Source organism: Netta rufina (genome assembly GCF_964035555.1).
Source record: "Netta rufina genome assembly, chromosome: 19".
Taxonomy (NCBI): domain Eukaryota; kingdom Metazoa; phylum Chordata; class Aves; order Anseriformes; family Anatidae; genus Netta; species Netta rufina.
Genome location: NC_140143.1, coordinates 5406732 through 5424496, shown reverse-complemented (window position 1 = coordinate 5424496; position 17765 = coordinate 5406732). Strand labels below are relative to the sequence as shown.

At 43.3% G+C, this 17765-nt stretch overlaps 1 protein-coding gene across 1 annotated transcript in view; it reads right to left on the bottom strand.

Moving 5' to 3' along the window:
* Positions 1-17765, bottom strand: part of HLF (HLF transcription factor, PAR bZIP family member) — a gene marked incomplete at its 5' end in the record, with an annotated part of 31753 nt that continues 13988 nt past the window's right edge. The window contains 2 exons of the mRNA XM_084298718.1: positions 1-217; positions 3344-3564. Coding sequence (XP_084154844.1) covers positions 2-217; positions 3344-3564 — 437 coding nt within the window. The 3' untranslated portion in view covers position 1. The remainder of the gene's footprint in view (positions 218-3343; positions 3565-17765) is intronic.

The window sequence follows — 17765 nt, the reverse complement described above, 5'->3', positions numbered from 1 at the left end:
TTTACAGGGGGCCATGTCGAGCTTCGTACTTCGCAAGGACGTTTTTGCATTTGCCCAGCTCTTTCCGCAGGTCGGCCACCTCCTGGCGGAGAGCCGAGTTCTCCTTCTCCAGAAACGAGGCGCGGATGGCGATCTGGTTCTCCTTCAGCCTGCGGGCATCCCTCGACCGCTTCGCAGCCATGTTGTTCTTTCTGCGCCTTGCCCAGTATTTGTCATCCTGCTCATTAAACACAGAAGGAAACAAACAAGATATTAGATTTCAGTAAACTGAGCAGCCAGCAGGATGTGCTCTCGGCCACAGCCTCGGGGCTGGGCATGACTTAACACCATGGATTTTGCTGGCCAGGCCCTATTTTGTTTGCGAGGCCTACGAGCCCCGACAACGCCAGGCACTGCTGGGACAGAAGTTACAGATTTACACGGCATAACCCAGGCAGGGAGTGCAGAGACCTGCCTGTATTTCTGCCAGAATGAAAGGGGCTAAGCCCCTCATCCTGTTGAGCATGAACTCCTCCAAGCACAGCCGAAGCGCTTTTCCAGCAGTACAATCCCTCGCACATCTCCGCTGACCTAGTTACAGTTGGCACATCCACCTTCACGTGTGATGACTCATGCTACCGGTTGCTGGAGCAGTACTAATTACTTCTTGTATGTCCCTGCTCATCTGTTTTGCCAGCCAACACCTGGTTCACTCTGCTTGTTGGAACCATCCATGTCCTCTGTCATTCGGCTCTTTCCCTACAACACCCTAAAGGGTTCACGTTTGCACTCTAGAACAGCAAGTCACTGGAAGAGGATCCCTTGGCACAGCTTTGCAGCCAATTCAGGAATGGCAAAACAAGGACGGCTGCTTTGGTACCATACACAAAGAGATTAGTACAATAGGCTTTGACAGTGAATAAAAAAGCATTTGCCAGAAATAGGTCCACTCATCTCTAAAGTTTCATAAGCTAACACATTCCCAAAGTGTTGTCCTTAAAGCTTTGTCTCTAGGATATCACCTTAGTTGCATTTGTGCATCAAAGACTGTAAGTCACTACTTAATTTCACTTGATTTTCTGGCTCTTCTAATGAAATGGCCTTCAGTGAAATGGCAGCTTCTGCACTGCTGTGAAAATTAAGCCCTAGAAATTTGGAAACTCACTAAACACGAAGTGGGCAGAGTGTCTCAGGAAAAGGGAAATTCCATCCCCTGCAGAGTGATAGAGCCACTCAACACTCAGACTGCCTGGTCGAGCTGTCCAGCTCAAACTTGCCCTCCCAGAGTCATCCCTCCATTTTTATACTCTTACATTTGCTTACGGTCTGAGGGCAGCCCTTGCTTCATCAAGCACCGCAGCACAGCCCCATATCCAGGGTGAGAAACAGGAGCCATCTGGTACTGCACTGCACTGAGCAGGGAAATCCCCCCACTCCCTCATCCTTCTGCAGGAAACAAGGCAGGCCTAATGCTGCTGCTCTGCAGCTTCTGCTGCTGCTTGCACAAGGCAACGCAAGAGCAAAACGACTGCTACAAGTACTCTACAACAGCTTCATACTAGTTTAGCTTTGTGAGGTGTGCAGCAAAGATGATTTGGAGTCAGTGCATCTTTAAATTGCTTTTCACCTGCACTTGGGACTGCCCCCAAAAAATCCGCTTAAAAACAAGCATGCAGCAAAAAGCTATGACCTAAATCTTGTTTATAATTTCCCATCTCACTCCACTCCAAAAAATCAGCTTTAAGCAATTTATTAGTGTGCCACCTAGGCTTCATCCATCTTTATTTTAACAAATTGCTATGGCAAATCCCTTAATCCAGACCCGAAAGAGGTAAGGCTGGCATTTCAAAATCACATGCAACCCAGAGACGATTGACTGGTCTAATCTGCTTACCCGCCCCGAGAACTCAATAGCCATTCCACACGCCAGGGCAGAAGCAGCGCTTGGGTCAAGCACTCTGAACTACGTCAAGGGCATCTGATGCAAGTATCTCAAAGAAGAGAGGGACCCTGAACTGAACCCTTTCAGTCTTAGGCTGAGAACTTGGGTGCTCCATTGCTGCATGCAAGGCACAGACATTTTCCACATCTGGTATGAAGCAGTCCAAGGGCACTTTTGGCAAAAGCTTGCTTTGACAATATAAGGACACTGAGCAGGTATCACAGAATGAATGACACCGAGGAGCAAACTCCAGTCTCCTTACACCTGTGTAGCTGTTTCTGTACTGAACACCCCTCTTTAGGCAGACCTCAGTACACCGTAATGCCAGCAGAGCATCAGAAGCAGTAAAATTTGCCTGAAAAATAATGGCACAGCGCAGATAAATCTTTCTGAATGAAAACTGAGGACACCACATAGTGACACTACTGGTGTTGTGCGCTCTTTTAGCTCACACATTAGCTTCAAAAATAGTGAAGAGCATCAGCTTCCTTCCCTAATACTATCAGTGTGTAAACACATGCCCCCTTCCAGCCTCTGTGTAGAGCTGAAGATTCCCACCAACACCCAACAGGCTTTCAATCTGTATCTTGGGGGGCCATAGCAGAATTCTTCACTGCCTACTTCTGATTAAAAACAACCTCTTGGAAATCACATACAGGGAATAGAATTTGGCAAATAATGACAATTTTCGCAGTTACTTGATAAACTGAATCAGCTGATTAATTTGTTCAGCTCTCTTCTGGCAAGTTCTTTGTTCTTCACATCTCAGAATCAATGAGAAACACAAACAAGTGCTTTTTCTTTTTTAATTATTGCATTATTGTTGTATTATATTTTAAATATTGTATTAAAATACGCTTACTGGCAGAATTATTTTGGTCTGGTTCCCTTCAACTAGTTAAGATCCTTTCACCTAGTTTAGATAGTATTTAGTGTAGTGTTCCCATTCATTGTTATATACAGAGCTAAAGAAACTTCCAAACAAGACAAACTGTATTTCATTCTGTCATTATTGGGGGCCTCCATGGACTACACCCTGTGAGGGAGGGATTCTTCCCTGAAGACTTTACAGTCTCTGCTGATGAGACAGACAGAGAGTGGAGGAAAAGGAAACATGATCAGACTGTTTCATAAGTGGGAAATATGGGACAAAGTAAGCTTGTCCAAGGTCATGCAGGAAGTTTCTGGCATACAAAGGAAATTAATATTGATCTCATGAATTTCAGTTGTTGATTAACATATAAGGGACATTCTTGCCTCAGTCCTCTTCAGAAGTGTTACAGTTTTATTCTACAACAAAGTCATAATTAGCATGGCAGATTTACATTACATGAGAAAACAGATTCAAGCTCTAAACATGTATGTGAAAGAACAACTGTCACAGAGCGTGTACAAACAATGTCATCACCAGTTCCAATTTACCTTCAGGTCATCTGGAATGAAGACTTTGCGAGCTTTCTTAATCATCGGCTGTGGTTTCAGCTCTTCTTCAGAGAATTTGCGCTTACGAGGGTCAAACATCTCCTGGCCAGGAATACTGGAAAGAGCAAGATCTGCAGGGTCAGGTTCGTAGCCAACAGGAACTTGGATAGTCTCGGGATCAATGGGACTTGGTGTGTTTCGGTTTGTTGGCAAGATTTGACCTACAGAAACAAAGCAGGTATTCAGCTATGTTAGAAGAAACTATGTAAATAATATCACTGAACATGACTTTGAAAGACTCTGTAGATAATTTACAAGCAGTAATTCTTAAGCTTTCATTGCAACTTTGGTAGCTACTCTGGCTAAGTATTACATTGCTCATTTTGTAGGGTGTATATTCAGGTCCAGACATGCTCACACTATTATTTTCAAGACTGGTTCCTAATTCTGGTTGCCAATCTTGAATGCCCATTTAGGATCAATGAATCCAACAGAGCTGCACTCAAGTGCAGGCAGAGGACTTACCATGCCAACCTGTGCCTAATGACCACATCCTCAGGAACAAGTCATAAGTACTGTAATTTAGGTCTGATTTATCCATTACGCCATAATCCTTCCCAGTTTTCTCATACACAGATTTCTAGAAACTGACAATGTGTAGTATTTGCAATAGGACAAAAATCTCATGAAAATGTACTGTCAAGCTGTGCTAAAGCACTCCACTAAGGAGATTGCTAACTATTTTCTATGAAATCCTACTGGCAATGTTCTAAAAGACGATGAGGGAAACTAGCAACGTGAAAGGCTACAATGACTGCTTGAAACTGCTCTGCAAAAATGGAAGAACACTTATTTACGCGATGTTGCTCTTTTATGATATATAAAATCTCGTTATAAGGAGCCTACCCCCAGGAAAGCATTACATATGCCATATTTTTCTTTTTTTAATCTTCGATATAGCCTTCAAGACCCCAGTGCTACAGCACCAATTCAGGCACCATTCCCACTAAAAATCCTATTTAAAATCTCAGCCAAAGGTTCCAAAAATAGGATCCTAAAGTCAGCTGCCTAAACACAGACTGTCCCCATGGGCAGAATTTTCAGAAGTTTTCACATGCCTCAGAAGTACCAGCATCGCAGACTTCAGAAGAAGGCCTTGTGATTGAAGGATATATTCTTTAAAAATTTTGGCTACTACCTAATTCACTTTGTCTTTACAGATGTGATGGCTTTCATAATAACTACACAAACATCCTGTGACTGCGTAATATTTCCTTATTTGTGTCTGTATCTGCAATATTTATGGTGTAAAATGGTAAACATTAAACGCCATTTCTAATTCCAAATCAAGGCCAGTGCTAACAATGTAGTTTTTATTTTAATCTAAAAGATTGCAGCAACAATATTGGAGCCACACAGAAAATGCACCAGGGAATTGCGTTGCGCAAAACGGGGCTTACTCGCAGAGAGCTTGTCTTTTGTAACTCTGATTTTAAAATAGCACTGATAAAATCAGCTTCCAGGAAAGGTTAGTAAAGGCCTGGGAGAAGAAAACAGGAGGATCAAAGTTATTTGATTAATATATATATATATATATATATATATCTGTATGAGAGAGAGCGAGAGGAAAGAATTCGTCTGCCTGCACTGTGCCAGCCCTGCGCGTTTCCTCTCCTGCTGCAGGACGTGGCGCGCTGCTGCCAAGGCCCGGGTGCTGAAAACACTGCGGTTCTGGCCGTGCTTCTGGCAAGGGGCCTTGCTGGGTGGCCCTGGGTGCTCGGTGCTCAGTGTTTGGTGTTTGGTGCAGGCACCTGGGCCCTCTCATGGCCTGTGCCAGCGGCTGGCAGGTGAACGCCGGCTGTAGACTCTGGGCGTCAGACACTGTGATGAGACTCATTGGAGAGGGAAGTTTTCATGGGAAGGCTTTCCAGCTAGCCCCGGAGATAACGATAATACGTAGGTGCGTGTTTAAAATGTTTTTATGTCTTTAAAGGTGTGTGGGGAAATCCAGACTATTAACTGTTTTAAAGCCAGCCCAAAAGGCTCGCGAAGCCGAGGCATTTTTGTAGCCTTGCTTTGAACGGGTGGCTAATCTCATTCCAGATACATGGGCTGGCAGAAACAGGCTTATTTAAAGGATTAAATGCAGGAAAGCTTCCTTTAATGTTAGCGCACTTGTATCAGAGCAGCCAGATTATTTTTTAATGCATACAGATATATAGACATGTGCATGTACAAATCTTGCAAATTCTGAAATGCAGCTAAAATGAAGCAAGTCGCCGGCTCTGACTACTTTATAATATTTCTGGTGAGCACACGGGGTGTTCCTACAAATCACGGGGATTGTGCAATCTGCCTCAGCTTTCTAATTGCCCTAAACAAAAAAGCCGGTATTTAAATACAGCTGAAGTTCTAGGTACATGGTATCAGCTCACGTATTGTCATTTATCTCTAATGGGCCATATTATGTAATTATATGAGGTTTGTAATCAGCAGTCTCAAGAAATTTTACAGTATCTCTCTGAAGAAGGAAAGGGCAAAAAAGATCCTTTTAAACACAGGAAAACAAAGTATTGCATCTTGCCAAATGCAACAGCATGAAAAAACGAAACGACATCAAACCCAATAAAGCAAAGAGTGCTGCACTCCAGGTGATCTGGGAGAACAACCTCCAGTAATCCTGACCTGCCTTTTTCCCTACCTGCACCTGTTTCCCTTTGCCCAGTCTAAGAAGCCCTCAACACTAAAGCCCTGGTCCTTCAGCAACCAGAGACGTCCCAGCTGCCAGAGCAAGGCTCATCCAAGGTGACTGCTTTCACTAATGCAAAGCCTGAGAAAATAACGCACAGAGCTGAACATTGCCACCGAGGAGGCTGAAGCCCGTTGTGCTGTACGGCACTCACATGCTCCCACCACCCGCACACCTCTGCCAGGCTGCACTTGCTCCCCCGTTCTGGTGCCCTCTGCGAATTATCAGGAACTGCACTGAGCACAGGAGAGTTAATAAGGGTGTATGAAATCCCAGGCAGAGAAACCAGTATTTCCTTGTCCAGTGTTTTACATTAGGCAACTCCTGGCACTTTGTATCTTTTTATTTATTCTATCAAGTTTTGCCAATAATACAAGCCAGGAACCTGTCTTCGTTAGTTTACTGGCTAATGGCCATTGCATCTATGTGGTGCTGGAACTCCTCGTAACCCAAGACGACGGCGTGGGCTGCGCCGGACTTGGCACTGGTGTTACTGCACTAGTACAGTATGTGGCCTCACGTTACACTGCTCTCCAGCCTCCTCTCCCCCTGTGTGCAAGGCACTTTAGCTGTGCATCCTTCTGCCAAATTTGTTCAGGGTGTTATTTTTATGCACTAAATTCCTCGCAATCAGAGGTAGGTCAAATAAGAACAGCAATCTGAACGTCATGTGCCTAGCAGCCGACTAATCCTCACATCAGCAAGCTTCACAGCTGTCACAACATCCAGAGAGAGAGCCGGTCAGAGGCTGTGATGTGCAAGCAATCAGCCAAGGAGGAAGCCTCCAGTGCCAGCCAGCAAGGCCAGGTGAAGGTAAAGCCCCTCTCTGCTCCATCAGGAGCCAGATGCCTTTGCTGCCAGTCTCTGTATTATTTAAACACTCTGCACTCACGACAGCAGCCAAATTTTCACAACAGTGAAGTGGCTGGGCTGTTTAATGCACTTAGCTTTGTTCTCAATGGGGGCTGATGATTGCCAAGTGTTTTGGAAAGAACTTAGCCCCTCTATTTAAGTTGCTGAAATGAGAGCTCTTCAGTATCGAGCTCTTTTGGAAATCCAGCTGCAGAACTCCACGGTGGTGGTGGTGGAAGCAAGCTGGGAACAATGCTTAATGGAAACTTCCCCTCATACCACCCCAGTGATGTGTCTCAACCATGGCCTGAAGAGACCACAACTATGTCAACACTGGCCTTTTGTCTGGAGCCTTTCCCACTTGTAGAACTCCACTCAAGCAATACCGAGTATGCCAGGGTAGACACAGCTCCAGGTCACTCCCGGCAGAGAAAGGAGCAGGTTTTAACAACCCCAGCAGTTACGGCTGCCCCAACATCTTGCCTTCACTAATGCTCTTGGTGTTGCTCTGGCTCATATTAGCAACAGCGGAAAATTTTCCAGAAGGAAGGGCTTGAACGAAAGTTGGCTGTTCTAACCCTTTCAGTCCTTCTCCTCCCAGTAGAGACTGCCAGCGAGGAAGTCGAACGTAATGGCAATATTTTCAGTGTGGTTCCTTGTTCAAAGAGAAATGGACCGAGGCCATTCACTCATGTCATCTAGGTCACTGAATGGCTGGTAAAAAAAAAAAGGAGCTTTTAATTGCTTGTGATAATTAAAATGCACAAGCCAAAAGTTCAGTAACATTTTATGTATCTACAGAAGTACTTGTATATACCTACAAAACCAAAACACAGAGTTATTGTGGGGAGCTCAATCATGGTATCCTGATTCGTAATTTCTCCCTCTTTAAACATCCTACCAGCTGTGCCCAGGAGACTTAAGACGGAAATAACCTCTTCGACTGTACCACTACTTGACAGACTTATTGTTTGTATTGCAAGAGATCCCTGATGAATTATGTAGAACTCAATTTTGAATCATTCAACTCCCATAGAAATGTGCCTGATTTTCAGAAGATCTCCCTTCTCACAGCCCTTCCACACTTGTCATCAGCTCAGCAGCTGGATGGAAAACAGCGACTGAGAAAAGAAAAGAAAAGGAAGTGGAAATGTTCTAATCAAAATATTTTTCCCTATTTTTTACACATATGATGTTGGAGGGAAGGAAAAGAGGAGTTTCTTATTCAATTTATTAACAGCCCAGGGAGAAAATATGTGTTTGCTAATCATTTTTCTTTTTATAAACTAAAGGCACTTTGGGTATGTCTGTTATACTAAATAGTACGGCAGTGCATTGACACATAATCCTCACCCAGAGCTGCTCTGGAGAACCCCCCTGCTCTGTTGATACCATTTCCAAACCGTTTATCCTGCTGGCAGCTAGCCAGCTATTTGGGATACTTCTCTCACTCCAAATCACAGACTGTCCCAGACTAATCTGCCATCTATTTCTGCATTAACTCTTTGTGCCTCCAGGCAAAGTCCCTCAATGCACAGCACAAGGCAGAGTTCAGGAATCGAGAGAAAAACAAAACAATAAAAAAATATAAAATAATAAAAAATAATAATAATAATAATAATAAAACAGGTATTAAAGTATTCTGGAGGCTTTTAACCACAGACAGTATCTTGGCAGGTCACAAATCCTCAGTTACTATACTATAAGCTACATTTCACCTTCCTGTCTGATTTTCCTGCTCTTAGGATTTTAGTGCCTTTCTGAAACCAAAATATCTGTGTGGCCATTACACCCATCACCTGCATGACAAGCAACACGGCTTCATCTTCCAGCCCTCACATGGACAGGCAAAACCAGCCACTCTGCCCGGGGAGACAAAGATACCTCACCCTCGGGTGCATTTCTGTGAGCAGTTATTAGAGGAGCTTTATTTTCTTCCAAAGCAATAGCGTATCTTGCCCACTGCTCCAACCCGCACAGACATTCCTCTATTTCTTATCTTACACAAACTTCATTCTGCAGAACGTGGGGTGACTGCAAACCCTTCCTGCGGAAAGAAGTATCATAATCCAATGCAACCACAACGTGTTCACTGCCCCTAACACGCACTAAAAGACTGGCACTTGAGAGTGTTTTTAAAAACATGTACTTTTTTAAGATATCAGCATTGTTTACAAATCTTGTGCATTTAATTACGAAAGCATTGTCATTTCCCCTCTCAGCATTGTGTGCCTCCTGCTCTGGGCCTCTGCACTATTATTACAGGCAGGACTGGTAGTCTTATTAAGGTTGCCTGACACTTCCCATTAGAGGATGCCGTCTTCAGTTCCTTAGACCTTTGCCAGATTTCAGCCGTTCTGTTTGGATTTGTATGCGCCAATTCATGTTTCTGCCAGAATGGTTCCTCAGCTTCCCGAAAAAATTTCAGCAAAAATACTTTGTTTTGAACCTGTTCAAAAGTTCTGGCCAGCTCTTCATCGACCAGTACTAGTGGTCTGATGGAGCCAATGTGGCCCCTGGTGCCAAGTCCCAGAGATCCCCTGGTGCTGACCCTACATCCCCCTGGTGCTAAGCCCCAGAGCCCCCAGCCACCCCTCGGCCCCTCACAGCCCCAGTGCCAGCCGCAGGCCTGAGGGGCACTCTCAGGCCCAGGCCCAGGCCCAGGCCCGCTCCCTGCTAAGGAAGAAAATGCAGGTCGTCTTTTCCATTCAGTTTTAAAATTCAATTCAGGCAATTCTACAAGAGTTGTTTGAAGAATACACGGTCGCAGTCGCAAGAATCTCTAAGCTTTTGAATGCATAATTCTTCTGTCCACAGAGCAGTTGTTGTTGTGGAGTCACTCATTTCCCCCATTTTGATTTATCCGGATGGACTCACACATTATTTGCCACGAGTTACTCTAACCTGCTGTGCAGACACAACCAGCAACTTTTCAGGACTTCGCTCCAGCACTCATGACTATTGCATCTGCGTGCTTCACAGAGAGGTTTTTTTTTCCCCTCAATCCTCACAGGAAAGAAGGGGCAGCCCCTCCTCTCTGCAGGTGAAGAAGAGAGGTACAGATACTTGAAATCTGACATACATAGCCTCTCAGTTATCTAACATGCTGTGGCATTGTCTGCATTTCACCTCATCTGTCACTGACTCCTGTTGCAGGCTGGGGGCTGTACATCGATATACGTGAGGGCTACCCAGGGTTTCAAACTGGGCTCCTCACAAAACGGGAAGCAAATACTCAGTGTGACAAGTTAATGTAATTAATTGACTTGCTCGGAATTCTACTAAACTTCATGGCAAAGGAAGTAACAAAATCCAGTTTCTCCAGACAAAATCGCTCCGTCGTTACTGCCAGACTTTCCCTTCTCTTGCAGTTCCTCGTGTCCTGTCACATCTGCAGTAAATGAGGTCAAGATCCAAGATCCTACAGACAACCGCTTCCTTCCTGATGCAGCCCTGATTCAACCCAGAGCTGGTCTGACCTCTGCATTCAAAAGGGAAAGGCAAAAAAAAAAAAAGAGGATATGTAATTAAAGCCTGTATCTCAGAGCAGACGAAGGAGATGGCTGTGCTATCTGAAGCTGCACACGTGGCCTTCATTCTGGTATCTGCAGGCTTTTGAGGGCTTGACTTTGCAACTCCTGCATGTGGTTAGCATTATGTGCATGTAATATGCTACGCCTGATGTGCCCTTCAAAAGCAATAAATAAATCCAAGACACCACTAGGTAAAATTTTCCACGATGTCTACTGTACTTAGGACTCTGCTCTTCTGTAAGATCTACACTCTGAAAACCTTACCCTTGAATCTGCATGAAGGCGGCACCTTCTTCCATGAGGACCTGTTTCTGACAGCTACCAGGAAATCCCCCTCAAAGCAGCTCCTGACAACTGCTGTGCAGGACACTGGAAGTAGCAAACCCCATTTGAAACACTTCCCTTGCACAAATGCTACACAGAAAGCAAGGGGTTTGTCCTGCTCCTGGGACAAGGCACAGGGATTCAGTCCCCCTTAGGAATCCTTGAAAAGCCCAAAATCTACAGTCCTCAAATGACTGATTCTTTGGTATGGCGCTGCTTTCCTTACAAAGACAGGCCAAGATGACATTTAGTGGGGACAGGGCCTGAAGAGAAGCTGTAGGGATGCAGGTGTTTTATTGCAATTCACACTCAGCTCAGAAGCACGTTTCAGTTCAAGATGTTGGTACTCTCTGGTGCATTGGAGCTTCGTGACATCTTTCCGCATATCATTCGCATATAGTAAAGCTCCCGAGAAAGTACAATTCTTTTCTATTTTCTTAAAGGGGAAGATCCAGAAAAGCATCAGAACTGTTAATCTGTTAATCCATTTCTCTTTCCTTACTCCCAGCTTTAGTAAATCAATCCTCAACCAGCAGACTTTAGCTGAGCCTGCTTTAGGTGACAGCCTCATATAGCATCCATAAACACCCCTTTCAAAACAAAGATGACACTTGCCCCCAGGTTGCATTTGTGTCACTGCCAATGTTCTCTGCAAGACTCCTGACCAAGTTCCTCTCGCATTGTTCTTTTTATTTGGCTAATGAACATCCAGGACAGCATGCTCCCAGTCAGTAAACAGGTCTCGCAAAGCCACCATGTAATCCTGAAAGCATATGCCACCCGTGAGTCATGTATCTATTACCCAGTTCTGGTACCCAAGCCCATCTTGTTTGGGTGTGTTATCAAAACATAGGTGAGTGAGATTTCAAATGGCATGGAAAAGCCACGTGAAACAGGTACATTTCCTCCAAGTCCCAGTCAGTAGCTAATAGCAGGCCTGAGAGACAGACAACAGATGCTATCAGCTGCTCTCTGAATATATCCCTTACGAAAAAGGGGTCACTGGGCAGAGTTACAGCAACTTGCAGTCTCGCCTTCTCTTTTGAGCTGTTCTGTACGCAACACAAACCTGAACTACTGCATTAGCTTTTCATTTTATTTACATTTATTTGCTATAAAAGCTACACTGTTGGTGACAAAATTAAATTAAAGCTTTGCAGAGGGTGATTTGTGTAACAATCACATTTTAAGAAGTATAGACGCCAGGAGGAGGACACGCTGTTCCCACAACCTTCTGTGTAAGGCTTAGTACATGTTTTTTTTTCCGCTTCAACTTAATTTAGGACCCCCTAACATGGTTGGGGAAAATGAAAACAAAACAAAACAAAAAAAAAAAGTGTATTTTATTTTATGTTTTTACAGCCCAATAGCCACAGAGGCCTAATTTGGTTTCACATACTAGTTTTATTCTCAATAAGCACAGAGAAAGCACAAGGGCGTGTGGTTGCATCTTTCCTATTGATATAGATATCTTCATTTATAAAGTACACAAATGCATCAGTCATTGTGTAAAAAAAATAGGTGAGAGGAGGAAGGGAACATGCAACTGAGGCCTAGGGAAAATTCCAGGAGACCAGACTGTTGCACATGGATGTTACCAGTGGGCCTGTATTTCTCTGCAGCTGCTGCACAGCGTAGGTTTCCATAGCACATCAGATGCAGACAAAAAATGAGGAGCTGCAAAATTAAGTCTGGTAAAAAGATATGATGACACTGAACAATGGGCAAGACATTGTCTCATAAGTTCACTTCTATATGTAAAAGTCATCTAGCACCAGAAAATAGCTGAAAACGCTACAGTGCTGAGTGTCAAAACCCAAACTACTGCCTGCAGAGATTTCTGCACCTAACAACCGCAGTCATGTTTTCACAGAGAGATGAAGGTAAAATAAGCAAAACATCTCAGGGAAAAGTGACCAAAGAAAACACCATTTACCAAGATCTTTAGGCTTTTATCTTTTAAAAATAGCTGTCATGAAATAGGTATATGATAGAATATTTCTTGAAGAAACTCTGGAATACTTTTTTTCCTTCTTGTGACCTCCTCTTTTCCCCCAGTTTGTGTGTAATGGAGATGTACTTTTTTGCACACTGCATGGCCCTCCGTTGCCAAGCACTCAAAATATTAAATAGCTTGAGAGTTGTCTTTAAGGCAACATGAACTGGCAAATCACTTCACAATTCACATTGTATCGAAGTTTTTAAATATGTCTACCTTTTAAAAATATGTATAAGCAAACAGGACTTTGTTTTCTGAAAGTTACCATTCAGTGTAAGCCAATGGCAACCCTATTTACAGTAAATGTATTTTTAATACTGCATTTTTCTTCCAGTAGCCATAGCTGCAAATTTCGAAATCAGTTGCCGACGCAGACATCCCAACTTTCAAACAATATCTTGGCACTGAAGCATTTCTTTAACAGAGACACTTCTGCCCCCTTCAAATATAGTAATTTTGCCTGCCAGTGAACAAAGCCCTTTGTGTGCTGTGCTCGGCACTTGGCAGCAGCCAAACAAGCAGCTCAACACCATCCTGATCAAAGACAATGTGTTTTCCTACTTTCATGGGCAATGTATCACTGCTATGCAACATCATTATTTAGGGTTTATCTGGGAGGGAGGAAAGGGACAGTGTACTTACCTTCGACAGCTTCAGTCTCAACAATCCTTACCATTTATATTAAATATAACAGTGCATTCCTATAAGCTGATTCCAACATTTGATTATCTGGCTTCCTTTTTATGACAGTGGTCGTATTCTCTAAGTGGAATACCTAAGAGACAGCATGGGTCTTAGAGTGCTTTGTTGTCCAAAGCCTCTGTGAGGATTTTTTTGGGGTCCCAACCCTACATGTTCTGTTCCTCTGCTCACAGCAGGCCACGTGCTGCCCTGCAGAGCACCACAATGTGCCCTGCTGAATGTGGGCATGGGTCTGGCCATGTACCCGTGCCAAAACAAAAGGAGAAACATTGGAGAGATGTAAAGCACTGCAAGCTGAGGGCAGCAACAATTCACAGGCTTGGAAAATTATGTGGGCTTTACCTTTTACACTCCTGTTAACTCTGATTTTCATGAAGTAGGTGGTGTTGCTACAGCAACTGTCATATCACATCATTTCTGCTGTCTCTGTCACAGAGATCATCTTATTTTATCTTAAACTCAGATATGCAGTTCTTCCTCTGTTCTAAAGCTCTCTGTTTTGGATATAAAAAATTACAGAAAACAGAGCTGCACCATATAAATGATACTTTTAAAAATGTAGCAAAGTCTGTAGCATGTTTATTTGTTCTCCTTTTATATATGCAGAAGGAATAAAGAAAATAGCACTGACCATATTTATGGTGCTCCAGAGGTTCAGAAATAAATTAAGAGCAGGTCTCATGATAAAGATGCTTCATGCCACCTTTAAAAGGGTTCTTCCTACAGAAGCAAACCTTGTGTTCTCGTGCACTTCACCAGAAGTAACTAATCCATTCACAGGTACAAACACCTTGCTTCCTCATGCCCGGGTCTATTTATGTACATACATTCCACACTGCTCACACCCAGCTTAGATGACACTTCCATCCACTGCACACAGTATGCTCTTCAGCTCGCATACCTCAGCTGCTTAACCTGCGGCCTGGACAAAGTACCAGCTTTATTTTCACCTGTTTGGGAACATTTCTCCTACCTGCTGGGCATGAGGTGGCTGCCCCTGCTTTGCAGCTCCCTGGCTGAGTGTCACAAGAACTTTGCTCAACCTTGTTTGCCTTCATTTCACTGTGGGGATAAGGTCTTTGAGTACTCCATGCATGAGTGAAACTCAGTAAAATCTTAATCATTGAAGGGCTCTATTAAATTTTTGTTATTAATGTGAATTCCAACTCCAGCATTCACAGACTTTTCCTTCGAAAAATAAAAAATAAGCAACAGTAGTAAATATTCAGTTCCACCTTCAGGCTACTCAGGATACTAGAGAACTAGAGAAAACCTACCGATAATGAGAAGCTATTTTGAAGCCCTGAGCTCCTAACACAGCTCAAGCTCTGCCACAGCCTAAGCCAGTGCGCATTTGTGCCTGCCTCTTTACAAGCGCTTCCAGTCCCTTGCAAAACGATGACTCCAGTCACCCAACTGCACCTCATTGCTACAAGGACAGGCCCTGGGCAGGTGGAAGTCTGCCTACGTGGATCTAACCCTTGGGCAAGAACTGTCTTGTGTCCCTGGTTAAAGGCTGTGTACGCAATTAAGATGCCAAACAGCCTTCAGTTCTGATGATCACTTTGCAAGCTTCATTTCAGTGCCTCACTACAGTTACTCTTTAGATCAATTTCCTAAAGAAATGAATTTTGTGTGGCCGTGCTGTGCACAACTGTGTAGCCTCTTCCCAAAAACTTTTCAAACTGTTGGCCAATTTCAAACAAATTTGGCAGACACGTATCAGTCTCAAATGTATATTACTAACAAGCTTTGTGAAAACAATATAAATCAAAGAAATTCTTAATTCCCTGACCGAAAGGCAGCCTCATGAGCTCTGTTACATGTCAGAGAATCCATGGAGATTTTGCTACTGATGGAACTAATAGGAAGGAAGGAAGAAAATTCTTCACCAAGTTATCATTTGCTACAGCAGTCATGAAAGTCAATTATACTCGTAATTCCAGTAGAGAATGAGAGGAGTCTTTTCACCTTATCCCACCCACTCATTTACTATTTCCAGTAACCACAAGCAAAATTATTTGTTTGACAACTGCACAGTCACTTGACAATCCCTCTGAACTCGGCAGACACATCTAGCACTGATAGCCAATAAAACAGTCACAGACATGTCCTGTCTTATCAATCACTGCAGAAGATGGTCAGATGTGGACAATCAAACTGTCTGGTAGCACCTGAGCATATATTTAAAAGCTGTGTGAGAAAAGAGCTTTTTTTTGCATCACCTGCACCACTTACATAGCAAGCAACTGAAGTTTTCCAATAAGCCCCAGCAGGAGTGTTTGGGAACCAACAGATTTGTTCTGGCAGCAATGGGACATTCATTATTGGCTTTGGGGTAGGGAGTGTTTTGACTTGTTTTTGTAAATATTTTGTTAAAATGCAGGACAAAAAGCTAGATGATGAACACCGGGTAGGACTTACAGCTAAGAATCAGTGTCTGGATTTATGCTGGAAACTGCATGTCTCTGCCCAGCTGGGGGCTAGACACTGACACAGCTCAGTATTTGCAAGACCAGAGACTCCTTCTAACCTTGTTCTTACTCACCTTGCTGTTACTGCTGAGTTACAACTGCTCACAATAACGGAAGCTTGGGGAAGAACAGGTTAAACTTTGCAAAGAAAAACAAGCAGCAGAAACACCTTTCCTCTTTCTGCCTAACTGGATAATTGGTTAACAGGAACCTGCTTGATGGGTTTCAGCAGCTCCTGGAGATCCAGGCAAGGCTGCTTCAGAGAGCGGCTAAAGCTGCTGACTGTATAAACATCTTTAAGCCGACCAACAGGGTACCCCTCACTAGGGTTGTATTTTTTTTTTTTTTTTTTTTTTTTTTAAGCCAAGATTTTCAGAAGGCAATGAAGCAGTTCGTAGAGCAGTGACCCATCCAAACCCAGTAAGAGCAAGGAACTGAACTATTTTAGGCAGAATATTTAATAGACATAAAACAAATCTTAAAACTATCTTATGGCCAGAAGAAATCCATTTCAAAAATGCTGAAGCAAATGAAGGCTAAATTCTCACTGCAACAGAGAGAGCATAACAGCAAGGTTCTCACAAATAAAACAGGTCCTGTCCTGGTAACTTAAGGGGCTAAGAAAAAAAAAAATTATAGTTCTAAAGATTCACATGACAAGTGTGACAATCAATGGGCTTCACTGGATCTGTAAAACCCTTTGGGCTTAATAATCAATACCATTCATGTATAACACAAAGATTTTACTCAAGTAATTAGTGTTCTTGAGTCCAGCTGTGTAAAGAGAAAGTACAAGAGAGCTGATTTTCACATGGGGATTTATACTGTCCTATATAAGCTGTATGTATACGTACATGAGATTAAAAAAAGACAAAACATTTTTCCACAGTTTATCTAAGCTTAAAACTCTAGTTAGACATAAATGTATTATCAAAGCAGCACCTACAGCAATCAGTGAAAAATGCTGGAAGAGATTCATTTAGCATCCTCCATATTCTCATCCCAACTTGTATTTATTCGTCCTGATGTTTCAATTAACCAAGTGCTGATAAACGGACATTTACACAAGCCGAGCTCTAACATCAAGAGCCAAGCTCTCCCTGCCTGAAGCTGTCAGTCGACACCAGCTGAGACTCCCTGCAGGTTTCTTTCTCCCAGACTCTCTTCTTTCTGAGGATGCAGGAGACACTAAGAGAAGGCATCTGTAAATACAAATTCTACAGAACAACAAAGATTTTGGGAGAAGTATGCCAGCATTCACTAGTGCCTGTCTGCTCAGACACAGTTCAAGGAGTCTGATAAAGCAGCCACAAGCACAGGCTTCCAGGCTGATTACTGCCTGTATGAAACCATCCACAAAACCCCCATGCTTCAAGAGAGACGTATGTCCCTTCACAAAGTAACACCACTGCTTGCGATAATGTTTTGTGCCCCCTTCTGAAGCCTTGTGCTTTTGTACTATTCTTTCATTCAAGGGTGCCATCCGAGATGTTAGGGTTTCAAATCCAGAGCCAACTTTCCAAAACACACTGTATTCTGAAAAGCCCATTTTTGTTTCACAGAAAAATAAATGAGTTTGCATCATAAAGCCTTTATCCCCCCAAACCCAAAGCCTCCCATACTGTTAAAAATCAAATCCAGCTTTATTTTCCTGCATGAGTCAGGCTGCATGCAAACAGCTCTGGAGGAAGGCGAGCTTGGGATGCAGAACAGGGCTGAAGTACCGAACCCTGAGTGGGATACTTGTTCTTCTAACAGCACACTCCTATTTCCCTGAGATAGTTGCTAA